At 42.5% G+C, this 12,495-nt stretch overlaps 1 protein-coding gene across 2 annotated transcripts; it reads left to right on the top strand.

The window, feature by feature from the left end:
• The first annotated feature begins 257 nt into the window (after positions 1-257).
• On the top strand, positions 258-5,979 carry LOC112412567 (zinc finger and SCAN domain-containing protein 31-like). 2 transcript variants are annotated; one of them, XM_024764305.1, is made up of 4 exons: positions 258-500; positions 1,276-1,784; positions 2,075-2,204; positions 5,044-5,979. In XM_024764305.1, exons 2-4 carry the CDS (start codon positions 1,356-1,358, stop codon positions 5,805-5,807), a joined length of 1,323 nt encoding a protein of 440 aa, XP_024620073.1. In that variant the 5' UTR covers positions 258-500; positions 1,276-1,355; the 3' UTR covers positions 5,808-5,979. The 2 variants fall into 2 exon arrangements, with proteins under 2 accessions (XP_024620073.1, XP_024620075.1); XM_024764307.1 differs by having other exon boundaries at positions 287-362; positions 5,044-5,866.
• Positions 5,980-12,495: the final 6,516 nt, after the last annotated feature.

Below are 12,495 nucleotides of genomic sequence, written 5' to 3'. Positions count from 1 at the left end.
GGCAAGTCTCAGCAACCTTGTGGGTGATTTGAACTTTACCGACTGGCTCAGATTTCCTCAGGAGAAGGCAGGGGGTGAGAAAGAGGGGAATAAAAATCCAAACGCCAGAATGAAGCGCTCCTCCCGCCCTGGCCGAACCTGGTGAAGGAAGTAAAGCCGGCGGAGTAGTAAGGTTGATCATAGAGAGGACCGCGCCTCCGGATTCCTAGGCGGGCACCGGAAGTGGCCTCGTGGCCCTGGGCGCCTTTTGCTCGGCCGTTTTGGGTTCCTGGTTGGCCCGGCGGGATGGTGGCTTAAGATTTTTCCTTAACTACCTGCCAGGGCTAGTCTCCAGGGAGCGCCAGTCATCCCCAGAGCTGCGGGTGAGCGGTCGGGCTTCTCCCCAGCCAAGCTGCAGAACGCCCCATCTCTGTTGTCCCACGGCCCAGAGGTGGGACGGGGAGGAGGTCTTTGCGGCTTGCGTGTCCTGTTCTTCCCCCAGCACGTGCACACAATGCTTGGTAACCAGCTCAGTGACGATTTGTCTCTCTACTGTTCGGTTTGGATTTGTCGCTGTTATTTTGATTTTATAGTATAGCATAAACCTCGGTGGGAGAGGGAAATGCCTCAACTGAGGGTTAGGTGCTTAATCCTTTATTCCCTGAACGAACACTATAACCAGTTTATGGAGCTGTAGTATATTACTCCTCTGTATAAGTAGTTTGATTCCTTTAAATGTCGTAAAAGTTTTACTGGAAAAATAACTATGACTCGGCTCGTGTATATTGTCATAGTAAGTTTACTAAAGTGTGGCAAGATCCATCTTCCCTTACCTTACTAAGGATCAGGAAGCCTCCTTTTCCCTCTACAGGAGTGTCCCAAGACCCATCCTGCCCTGCTGAAGCAGTTCTATGAAGGGGTGGTAGATTATGAGTATACATGAAAGAAAGCCTTGGTAAATGAGCTATGGTGGTCGCCAGCCTTGGCTCATATGCTTTTTTTCTTCCTGTAATGTAGTTCTTATAAACTAAAAAGTCTTTAAAGTCTGAGAATGTGGCCTTATTTCCCACAATAGAAGTTCTAATGCTAATATTTATGTAGCACTTTTCTGTATATCAGCAGCCAAGTGCCCTTTCTCAGTAATTCTGATCTATTTTCACGGATCTCAGGAATATTATCCTCCTAATGTTCCGCTACTCAGGAACATCACCTTGGCAGTGAGTCTTCATTATTAATGACATAGGTTCTTGACTGCTCTAGTTATTCTGCTGTTTTAAGTGTGTTCTCCTCCCACAGGAGTGCTCTGATCCTAAGGTTCTTCCTGATTCCTGGTATGTAAGACAAGTGAATCCTATCCTGAGCCATTGCACTCTAAGATGTCCACCAAGTTGAGAGAACACGCAGCCTTGACTCCTGTGGTGCACACTCGAGAGGAGCAGGAGGGACTGAGAATCGTGAAGGTAGAGGAAGAGGAGAACCATGCTTGGGAGCAGAAGCCTCGCCAAGTAGGGAATGTGCACCCTTATCAGGAACTTTTCCGCCAGTGCTTCAGGCAGTTCCGTTACCAGGCGGCCCCTGGACCTCGAGAGGCTCTGAGCCGGCTCCGGGAGCTCTGCCAAAAGTGGCTGAGGCCTGAGATGCACACCAAGGAGCAGATCCTGGAGCTGCTGGTGCTGGAGCAGTTCCTGACCATCCTGCCCGAGGAGCTGCAGGCCAGGGTATGGGAGTATCATCCAGGGAGTGGAGAGGAAGTGGTGACTGTGCTGGAAAATCTGGAGACAGAACTTGGAGACAAAGGACAACAGGTGGGAAAAGGGTAATCTATTGTTCATTTATGAGAACCCCAGGGGTCTACCAGCAAAGAGAGTGGGCATGGGTAAGCAAGAGGATTTTATGACCATTATTTTCTGGACTGACACATTATCCTCTGTTTTCCCTCTAAAGCTCTGCTGCTTTTGTGAACTGATTAAGACACTGGTTTCTTCATCATTCTGCTTTCTGTACCCATAGGAAATTTTATGTTTAATCAAACTTTGAGGTTTAGTTAACTATTGCTGATTCTCTCATGAACCCAGCTCTTCTTGTATGTCCTTAGGTCCAAGCCAGTGCACATTACAAACAAGAAGTGCTGTGGAAGGAAGTAGGACCTGTAAGCCTCGCAAAGCAGTCACTTAACATCCAGCTGAAGTGTGATCCTTGGGAGCATTTTCCTCTGCCAGAGAATGGTAAGCTTTAAAATGTGAATCTTTTGTGATCTTTTGGAAGCACTGAGTATAGCGTCTGCTAGGAAGCAGTATTTCTGGTGAAAAAAGTGGTATCTAGAATAGCAGAATAAGTTTAACACCAGAAGGTTATTTACAAAGTGAGCATATCTAGAGTTGATTTAATTTTGCATTGGGATATGTGGTATTTTTTAATTGGGTTATGATAGTGGTTTACAATTCTAACTGTGAATCCAAATCATTATGGAACCGTTTTAACAATACAGGTACCCAGATCTACTATAGATTTACTATAGTGGGCCCTAGTACTATATGTTTTAATTAGCTACTATAGAACAATAGTGGTAGCTTATATTTTAAAAATCCAAGTAGTATAGAAAAATACAAAATGAAAATAAAAGTTCCATTCCAAAGAGTTAACTACTGTTAACATTCTCTAGTATATACTTCTAAAATTTTTCTTGTATGTTCAAGCCTCTCCCCACTTTTTAGGGAAAATTGTATCATGACGTATTGACTATATTTAAAAATTTGTTTATATTCTTGATGCTCTGGCATTTGGGGCCTTGATCATAGACAGACTGGCCTTCCCAGGGCTAGCTAATTCCTAGAGACAGCAAAGGACTCCCCTGCAAGTGGGCCTTTCATATACAGTCCAACCAATCTGGAGCCCAGTCCCCCAACCATCTCCTTTATCAAACCTTCACACACCAAGCCAATATTCCCCCTGCCCTGAATCACTCCAGGGTCAGATACCAGAGAACTAGGGACCATCCCTATAGCCCAGAGTGTGCCAAAAGTATTTAAATTATCCATCCTAAGCTTACTCAGCATACCTACCCTGCCTTATCCATTCCCTCCTGGGGAAACTCCAATAAAGGCTCTAGGCCATGCTCTCCCCTCTTCCCCTTCTGCCTCCTGATCGATCGTGGTGCTTTCCCATGCAGCCCTGCATGGCAGACTACGTCTTCTGTTCCTTGGGATCTACGAGTGTAAAAAATTTCTTTCTTCGTATAGTCCTTTCCATGTCTGCGTGTCTTACCATACCCACTTAAAACAAATCCTGGATACATTTTAACATACATATTATACACACCACTTTGCATTTTGCTTTTTTTTTTACCTAATGAGAATATTCAGTACATTATTCATTCATGCACCAAATATGTATTGAACATCAACTATGTGTCCAGCAGTATTCTAAGCATTGGGGATATAGAGGTGAACAAGAAGGCCAAAGTCTCTGCCCTCATGCAACTTACATTCTAGTTAAATCAGTGGATACCACAATCTTAGTTCCTTCATTCAGTTGCAGTCGATGTTTGTGGCCTAGAGAAAACATGCAGAAATAATGTTATTCTTATCAGTAGAGTTATTTTATTCTTTTTGATGTTTAGTTTTCTGTTGCATACATGTATAATAGTTAATAGTCTCCTACTGATGTGCATTTAGGCTGTTTCCAGTATTTTCGTTATTTTATTTATTTATTTATTTGGTCACGCCATGTGGCTTCTGGGATCTTAGTTCCCCGGGAACCTGCACCCTCAGCACTGAAAGCGTGGAGTCCTAACCACTGGACTGCCAGGGAATTCCCTCTTTTTGTTATTTTAAACACTGCATCAGTGGATGTCTTTATGTAAAAGTCTTTTGGCTCTTGTGTGAAAATATTGGAGGAAAAAAATTCCTTTAAATGCAGTGAGAAATTGATAGCCACTGGAGTAAAGTAGAAAACTTATTATGTAGGCAACAAAGTTATAGTGATTACCTCTAGGGAAAGTAAAAGGGCACAGGGTGATGGAGAAAGATGAATTGGGATTTGGACTTCTTACTTTTATACCTTTTGTACTGTTGAAATTTTTACCACGAGTATCTATTCTTTTTATAGTAAAAATAAAGAGCGCGGTCTTTGAATTCAGATAAACCTGAGTTTCAGGCCAGGATTTATCACTTAATAGTCATGTGATCACAGACCAATTATTTAATTTCTGTGTCTCAGTTGCTATATCTGTTACCCAGCTCATTGTGTTGCTGTGAGCATCACCAAATATTGGGTGATCACTTGGTGTTTTAGCTATCCCATTTCCATGTAACAAACCACTCCAAAACTTAGTGGCTAAAAGGAACAACCATTATGTTATCTCTCACAGTTCTCTGGATTGACTGGGATAAAAAGGATGGTTCTTCTACTGTACATGATATCAATTTAAGCTGTAGTTATCAGGGGGCTTGCCTGGACTGTGATGCTCGAGATACTTCACTCGCTTCTCATACTTTAGCAGGAGATGGCTAGAAAACTGGGCTTAGTAAGATTCTGAGATGCATGGGCCACAGGTTATCTCATTCTCTCAATCTTCATGTATCTCTTTAGTGGGGTAACTGGACTTCTTACATGGTAACTCAGGGATCTCAAAAGCATCCTTTTAAAGTCTTAATCCTTGAACTGACGTATCATCACTTTCACCATATTCTGTTGGATAAAGCAAGTCACAGGCCAGCCTAGACCCTGTGTGGGAGGGGGGTGGACTACACAAGGGATGAATGCTAGAAGGTATGTTCATTGGGGACCCTTTGAAGACTCTTGGGAAATTTACATTTCTTTCCTGCCACTCTGAGTTTTTAGATCTGGGCTGGGGCCCAAACGTGTTTTATTTACTTATTTTTATTCTCTATGACTCATAGGTGCAGTGAGTATCAAAAACCATTAGGATGATAGTTCTTGCTTATTTAGCACAATCCTTGATATTAATAAGCATTCATAATGTTATCAATTATTATTACGAATCTTACTTCCAAACATTTATGTGGGACATGTGGCACTTAAATAATAGACTTGCTCTTTCAGCAGGAGCTGAGACCAGGAATGTGACTGGTGAATTTGCTCCAAAGCAGATTTCTGCAGAAAGGAATTCATTGGGTGCTTTCCAGGATCCAAAGTGTGGAGAAACTTTTCAATATAGGGGTAAATCAGAACAGCAAAAGGTCAACCCCATGAGAGTAAAACGACACAAATGTAAGGAGTGTGGAAAGGCCTTTGCTCAGAGCTCAGGGCTTGTTCGACATTGGAGAATTCACACTGGAGAGAAACCTTATAAATGCAATCAATGTGGAAAAGCAGTCAGTTATAAATCAGCCCTTCTTTCACACCAGGAAATTCATAATAAAATAAAACGCTATCAGTGTAATGAATGTGGGAAAGCCTTCAGTCAAAACACAGGCCTGGTTCTTCATCAGAGGATCCATACTGGGAAAAGACCTTATGGATGTAAAGAGTGCGGTAAATCCTTTAGTCAAAGTTCACACCTTATTGGACATCTGAGAATCCATACTGGAGAGAAACCCTTCAAATGTAATGAGTGCGAGAGGGCCTTCACTCAGAGGTCAGGACTCATGGAACATCAGAGAAGTCACACTGGAGAGAAACCGTATATGTGTAAGGAATGTGGGAAAGCTTTCCGAGGGAGCACCAGCCTCACTCAGCACCTGAGGATCCACACTGGGGAGAAGCCCTATCAGTGTGAGGAATGTGGACGAGCCTTCATTCAGAGGTCAAGCCTTGTTCGTCATCAGAGGATCCACAGAGGGCAGAAGTCTGTTTCTGTATCCTAATTGTAAGAAGGCCTTTAATCAAATCAGGCCTTACTGAACACTTTAGAAAGCTATGCTGAATACAGACCCACTGTGTAATAAATGCAAGAAATTAGGGATGTGGTGTCTCCATTGTTATTCTAAGTAGCCAAACTAGAAGAGATTCTGATATCATCCAACAGATTGAAAGAAGCTGGTAGCTTGTCAATGGAGCAGACCATTCACATTTTGGCCTGAGTCTGTTGTGGATGCTGCTATTTCTTTCTCCCATTCTTTTGGTCCTTCTCCTTTGTGGTCCTTCAGCACTTTTGCTCCTTGAAGTCACTACTATCACATACCCTGAATAGCCTGATGATTCAGTGGCTCTCAGATTTTGAACAGAAGATCACTGAGACTGTTAGCGTGCATACTATGCAAAGGAGAACTTAGGATGAACAGGGAAAGTGATGCTGTTGTTAAAGTTATATAAATGAGGGGTAAGCTAGGTAAGTTACACTTAAAAGTGACTACTCAACGACACAGCTTGCTGTTTTGTTTGCCTTCTCTTCACCCTGTTGGTGAGGGAGGAAGTCCTACCCTAGGATTTGGAAGATGGCCAAACACATGACACCCGACACTGGACAGATGGGATCGACAGCAGTTAATTAGCCGCTTATACTCATAGCCTAGGGGAGGAGGGCCACTTGGGAGCAGAGTGAACAAATAGGAGCTTTGGGATACAGGCTTTGTAGTAATAAGATGGGGTGATGTCTGGTTTCCTTGGGAGGATGTGATTGACTTGTTTGAATAATTTCATGGGCAGGCAAGGAGGTGAAACCCAGTAGGTTGAAGAGTGTAGCTAGTCCAGCTGATGGGGAACCAGCCAAGTGGGGTCACTTCCTGCTGGGTGGGAGGCATATATAGCAAGAGCAGAGGAACTGATGGTTAGGCTTTTGGGTCCCTGTGAGGCTCAAAGATGTCAAGGCAGCACAGGAAGTTTTAGGCCCTGCTTCTCACTTTGTCAACTTAGAAAAAAGGCATAGTTTTTAGGAAAGAGTTATAATGTATATCTGTGCCCTCAATAGTGCCGTTTATTCATATGTACTCTTTTTTTTTTTCTTTTTCTTTTTGAATCTCAGTGATACACATTCCTCCTCCAGTTTATCTCTAGGAAAAAATCCCAGAAATACCTTTGACCATCCAGCATGCCAGTTGGACTTGATCCCATATTGGTAGTGGGATTGAAGAGACATCAGGTAGCAGAGTCTATAATGCTTCTCCTACATCTTTCTGACTTTCTTATGCTAAAAACCAGTAGAGATCTCAAGCTCAGCTCCCTCACTGTCCACTGTTATCGTCTGGATACCTATGTCCTCATTATGCTTTAGTTTATCTTTTCAACCTTTGGAATAGACAGTCTGAAAAGCATTGGTGTTGTCTTCTACTTTGAATGAAATATACTTTTCACTATTAGGAGGATTTGAGAAACTAGAAAGTTTATAAGGTAGAAAGTGTATAAAACTGGGGTATTTCACTATATTCATATTTTTATAGGGATGGTATAAATAAATACCAACCCAGAAAACTCTGGAGGTGCTAATTGTTCATCCGTAGTGCCATCACTTACTTTGTTTTGCCTTGTTTCAAGGCTCAGGTAGGAAATACCTTAGAGGTTGACATCTACAGGTCAGAGGGAAATACCTATGACAAAAATAAAAGAGAAGTGGATAGAACATTAAATCTCCCTGAAGTGAGACACCTTGAAATTTAAAATGCAGACTTTCACAGAATACTTGTACATTTGAGGAATTTTCAACCAAGTGGATGAAATCTCCTGTGAAATGTGCTGATGAACTGAGCTTTTCTGGCAGTGGGAACTATGCCAGAGATGAAAACTGGCATCCTAAGGATCAGATACATTTGGCAGACATTTGTGTAGCTCATTCATTGTTTTTAGGAATTGAATTAGCTGTCAACTTAAAAACACTTAGAAATTTTATGCAGAAATGGGATTTCCATATTATTTTGAAAAAAATAAGATCTGGCATCACTGGGCCAGACCTCTTACCTTCCAGTTCTTTCCATGCCCCACACTCCAGCTTCATTATGTGTCTGAGCCCTAGAGACATTTGAATTTGCTTATCTGGAGAATGACTACTTCAGAGGAGGGTTTTATTTAATAGCAGAGTAAACTAAATAGAAACAAGGTGAAGTCATCCTTGACTTTTTGATAGGTTGTTTGCAAAAAATGGAAAACCATAAATTGAGAAATTTGCAAAGTAGGATACAGGTTTCCCCTGCTACCTGAAAGTGAAGCATTTCTATGAAACTTTTTGTAAGCCGAAATGACGTAAAGCAAAGAGGCAGTTACCTTAGGACACATTTTGCTAACAAATGCACAAAATCGAGATAAAGCACAGATGCTCACAGACACAGTTCAAAGCTATAGTGGCTTAATGCTGAGATGCTGAGTGTAGTTCCCAGGGAAGGAGCTTGGTGGTGGCACTCTTGCTGCTTGATTTGCATGATACCTCTCTACAAGGCTGGCTGCAAAACAAATGTTGAACACTGTTTTCGCTTTTCACCTTTTTTTGGCAAACAAAATCCTCTTCGGCTTTCTTTCAGTTAGTGAAAACAGGTACTAATGTAGGTCTTTATTTGTAAAGGTGAAGAGGCGTAAAGAAAATTTTCAAAAAGCAGGGGATACTTGTATTTCTTGATTTGGTTTAAATAAAAATAATGAAAACAGGGCTTTCCTGGTGGCACGGTGGTTGCGAGTCCGCCTGCTGATGCAGGGGACACGGGTTCGTGCCCCGGTCCGGGAGGATCCCACATGCCGCGGAGCGGCTGGGCCCGTGAGACATGGCCGCTGAGCTTGCGCGCCCGGAGCCTGTGCTCCGCAGCGGGAGAGGCTGCGGCAGTGAGAGCCCCGCATACAGAAAAAAAAATTAAAATTAAAAAAAAATAATGAAAACATACATAAGTGTCAATAATGTTACCTTTGTGGACTTGCTAACCTTAGAGTTAGGGATGTGTTTACAAAAGTAAATATAACAGGTCTCTCCACAGTGACTTGGCTAGTATACATTTCTGAAGATATGTGTTTAAAGAACGGTTATTGCCTACATATGTGTCATGCATTTTAAGGGTATTTAAAAAGGTAAATAAAACACGGATTCAATGGTGAATTTACAATTCAAGAAAGAAAATTTACAATACAAAACAAGGATAAATGAACACAAATCAAAAACAGTTCTGCCTGGGAGAATTGGGAAAGTATACAAAGAAGGTGGGCATTTGTGGGACTTTACGGATGAATAGGATTTTGGTTATTAGTCGAGATTCTAAGAGAAACAGAGTATATATTATTTAAAAAAAAAAAAAAAGGAATTGGCTCAGATGATTGGGGGCTAAGTCCAAAATATGCAGGGCAGGCTGGCAGGTGAACTCAGGCAGGATTTCTGTGTTACAGTTTTAAGGCAAAATTCCCTCTTGGGGATATCAGTTTTGTCTCAAGGGCTTCAGCTGATTGGATGAAGCCCACCCATTATGGAGGGTAATATCCTTTGCTTCAAGTCAACAGATTGAAGATGTTTATCCCACCTACAAAATACCTTCACAGCAACATCTACACTAGTGCTAAAACAACTGGGCACCGTAGGCAAGCCAGGTTTACATATAAAATTTAACCATCACAGATATATAGAAAAAAGCAGAAGAAGCTGTTAACACCACACATGTCACTGATATTACACAGGGGTGTTATGTGCAATTCCTTTTAAAGGGTGCTGTGTAGAGTAGTAGGTTATATCAAGACTTGTTTCTCTGGGCTGTTTACATCAAAATTGTGTCTTATTTGCTTAAGTATGCCTTCCATGTTAGAGTCCATTTTAAAGAAATTCAAAGCACTTCGGAGGTAACAGTATACAGGAGCAAACCCAAGAATGGCATCAGGGAAATCTCAACCTGACTCGCCCAGTGCCCCTTAGAAAGCATAAAACTTGGTTGGTGAGTTAAACAGGTTGGAAAAACTTCCCTGAGTTCATTTCGTTATCCATCCACACATTTTATAATAAATCTGACCTGTCGATATAATTGACTTTGGTCCTTGGAACAGAGAAAGTGAGTGACATGTTTAAAGTGACCTAGTGCAAGGCTTTAAAATTTCTTGACTCCAAGTCTGGCGTCCTTTATGCTACTGTTTTCCGACGTACATTTCCTGGGTGCAGTGGTCCACTCACAAACACCGAGAGGGCGCCAGGCTGCTCTCTAGAAGAGTCTGGGTCTGCAGAAGCTGTGAAGGAGGGGGAGCTCTGCAAGGCGGCCTGGAGAGGCCGGCGGCAGGGCGGCCCAGGTGAGGAAGGAGCGCCTGGTAACCACCAGTGGGGCGCCGGCGAGATCATAGAGATGCTCAGACCTTCCAAGTTCCTGTACAAACCCCGGAAGTACAGTCTCCGGGACCGAGATCCTAGGTGACTTGTCCAGCTGTATACTTGTGTGCACGTGGCGGGTCACACTCCAGCGCTTCTCCCTCTTTAGAGCAGAGCCGGCCGTTTTCCGGCTTCGGGGTGAAGAACCGGGGTTCCTGAGTGGTTTGTAAAGAGAGGGCAGATGCTAGAGTCGAGTTTGGGGGGCGTGGGGGCGACGCCCCGCTCTCCGTGCGCAGCTGCGGCTGCCAGGTGCGCCCAAACACCCACGAAACCCCCATAGCGCATGCGGAGTGTGACTTCGTTGGCGCAGGGGAAGCAGGGTGGGCTGGATTTCCCTGGCGTTTGCTGCCATGCAAAGACATACCTGTCTCCGCAGCCTTGGCAACAGTTTGTCCCTAAAGTGTTAGACTTGGTTTGTCACTATTTTATCTTATAAAGTTAACAAGCTTATGTAAATTCTTGGCCGCCCAGGTAATTTTGTTCTGTTTACAATACGTTCCTATACCCCAGAGCCCAGGAGAGCCTTCACCTTGACTCTGTACCCTAAGTCAAGTGAACTTTGTCTTGAGCCATCATAGCCCAAGATATCAAAAGTTTGGTGTAACCCTGACTTCTGTAGTTCATGTTACTAGGAGCAGGAGGGTTTGCACATAGTGAAAGTGGAAAAGAAGCACATGCTTGGGAGAGGCCTAGGTTGCCTGGGAAGGTGCATCCTCACCGGAAGTTCCGCCCCTAGCGTTTCAGGCAGTTCTGCTACCAGGAGGTCCCTGGATCTCACAAATTTTGAACTTTGTCATTGCTGGCTGAAGCCAGAGATGCACACCAAGGAGCAGATACTGGAACTTCTGGTGATGGAGTAGTTCCTGACCCTATTGGAACGGGAGAGCTTTGTACTTAGATACAGGAGAATCATCCAGCTAAGAGGCAGTAGTTGTGCAGGAGAGTCTGAAGACACAGCTTGGATATGCAGGCCAGCAAGTGGGAAAGGGGTAATCCAATATTATGTTATAAAAATGCTGAATCCTGAGCTTCCAAGTATGGGAAGGGATAGAAGCAAATCAAGATTTTATGTCCTTTCTTTACTGGGGCTAAAGCAGTGTCTTTCTGTTCTTCTTCTTCAAAGATCTGCTCTTGAGACTGTGATATTTGTCTGTCTCCTAACTCCACTGGAAATTTTCTTTTTAACTGAATGCTCAGGTTTTAACTATTAGCAATGATTTCCAAACCAACTGGGCCTGTTTGTAAAGGAGCAGTAAGTGTAGTGGTCAGACTGCAAGAATTTATATCTAGAGTGTACCGCTTACTAGCTCTGTGATCTTAGGCAAGTTATTTAATCTCATCAGAATCCTTTACCTGTACAATCAGAAAATTTTTTTTATCCTTAGGTTCAAGCCCATGCACAAAAGCAGAAAGTACTCTGGAAGGAGGCAAGATCTTTAACCAGAGAAGTCATTGAATATCTAGCTCAAGAATAACCCTTGGGAGCCCACCCCTCTATAGCAAAGTGGTGAGTATAAAAAAGAGCCTTCTGGGGAGAAGTAGTTTCTCAAGTGGCAATATGACATGCCTGTCTTTATGCTTTTCATAAGGACAGCCAGGTCTGATCTGAGTAGGAATAAGGCAGAAAATTCATCATACATGCAATGATGCTTTGCCATCAGTTACACAGAACCGAGAACTTAGCTTTGGGGAGAACTTCTCAGCTACCATCTTAATTGGGGCTTGGCCTTTGGATGTTCCTGCTCTTTACACTGTTTATTTATTTTTATATTTATTATATTACTCCTTGAGTGACCTTTATACCACCATTTAAATTTTGGTCAAAGAAGCAAGGACAATGCTTTCCATTTAACCTCCTATTTTCTATTAACTTTTGCAAAAATAACCTGTCAGGGTTAATGAGAAAAGGTATGATGCTTTTACAAAAACTCAAATCAGAGAAAACATTTGAAAGATGAGGGGTATGCATATCATGAAACAACCACGTGAAAAAGATACACATTTCCCTCAGATTAATGTATGATACAATCTGAAAGGCACCTGTTTCCCTCAGAGTAACTTATTTATGGTCTACGGAACTTTAGTTTGCCATGCACAGTTTCTTGCTTGGGGAGACTTAATGAATACTCAGTTTCCTCTGAGGAATTAAGTGAATTGCACTAATAGTATCTCCTGTGACAAAGGGAAAACAAATTCTACCTGAACTTATTCCCATAGAAGCACTATGTTAAGTCAAAATGATGTAAAACACAAGCATTTAGGACCTGTAGAGTTTTTCTACTTGGTATATTAAATTTGTT

This window comes from Neophocaena asiaeorientalis, unplaced genomic scaffold (assembly GCF_003031525.2).
Source record: "Neophocaena asiaeorientalis asiaeorientalis breed wild unplaced genomic scaffold, Neophocaena_asiaeorientalis_V1.1 scaffold239, whole genome shotgun sequence".
NCBI lineage: Eukaryota > Metazoa > Chordata > Mammalia > Artiodactyla > Phocoenidae > Neophocaena > Neophocaena asiaeorientalis.
Note: the sequence above shows the minus strand (reverse complement) of the source record. Positions and strands in the feature narration are given on the sequence as shown.

What these genes read in the sequence shown, in the direction of transcription:
- LOC112412567 (XM_024764305.1), top strand. Translation starts at nt 1,356, where the DNA reads ATGTCCACCAAGTTGAGAGAACACGCAGCCTTGACTCCTGTGGTGCAC. An exon ending in TTGGAGACAAAGGACAACAG is followed by an intron (nt 1,785 to 2,074) that starts GTGGGAAAAGGG and finishes GTATGTCCTTAG; the next exon opens with GTCCAAGCCAGTGCACATTA. An exon ending in TTTTCCTCTGCCAGAGAATG is followed by an intron (nt 2,205 to 5,043) that starts GTAAGCTTTAAA and finishes TTGCTCTTTCAG; the next exon opens with CAGGAGCTGAGACCAGGAAT.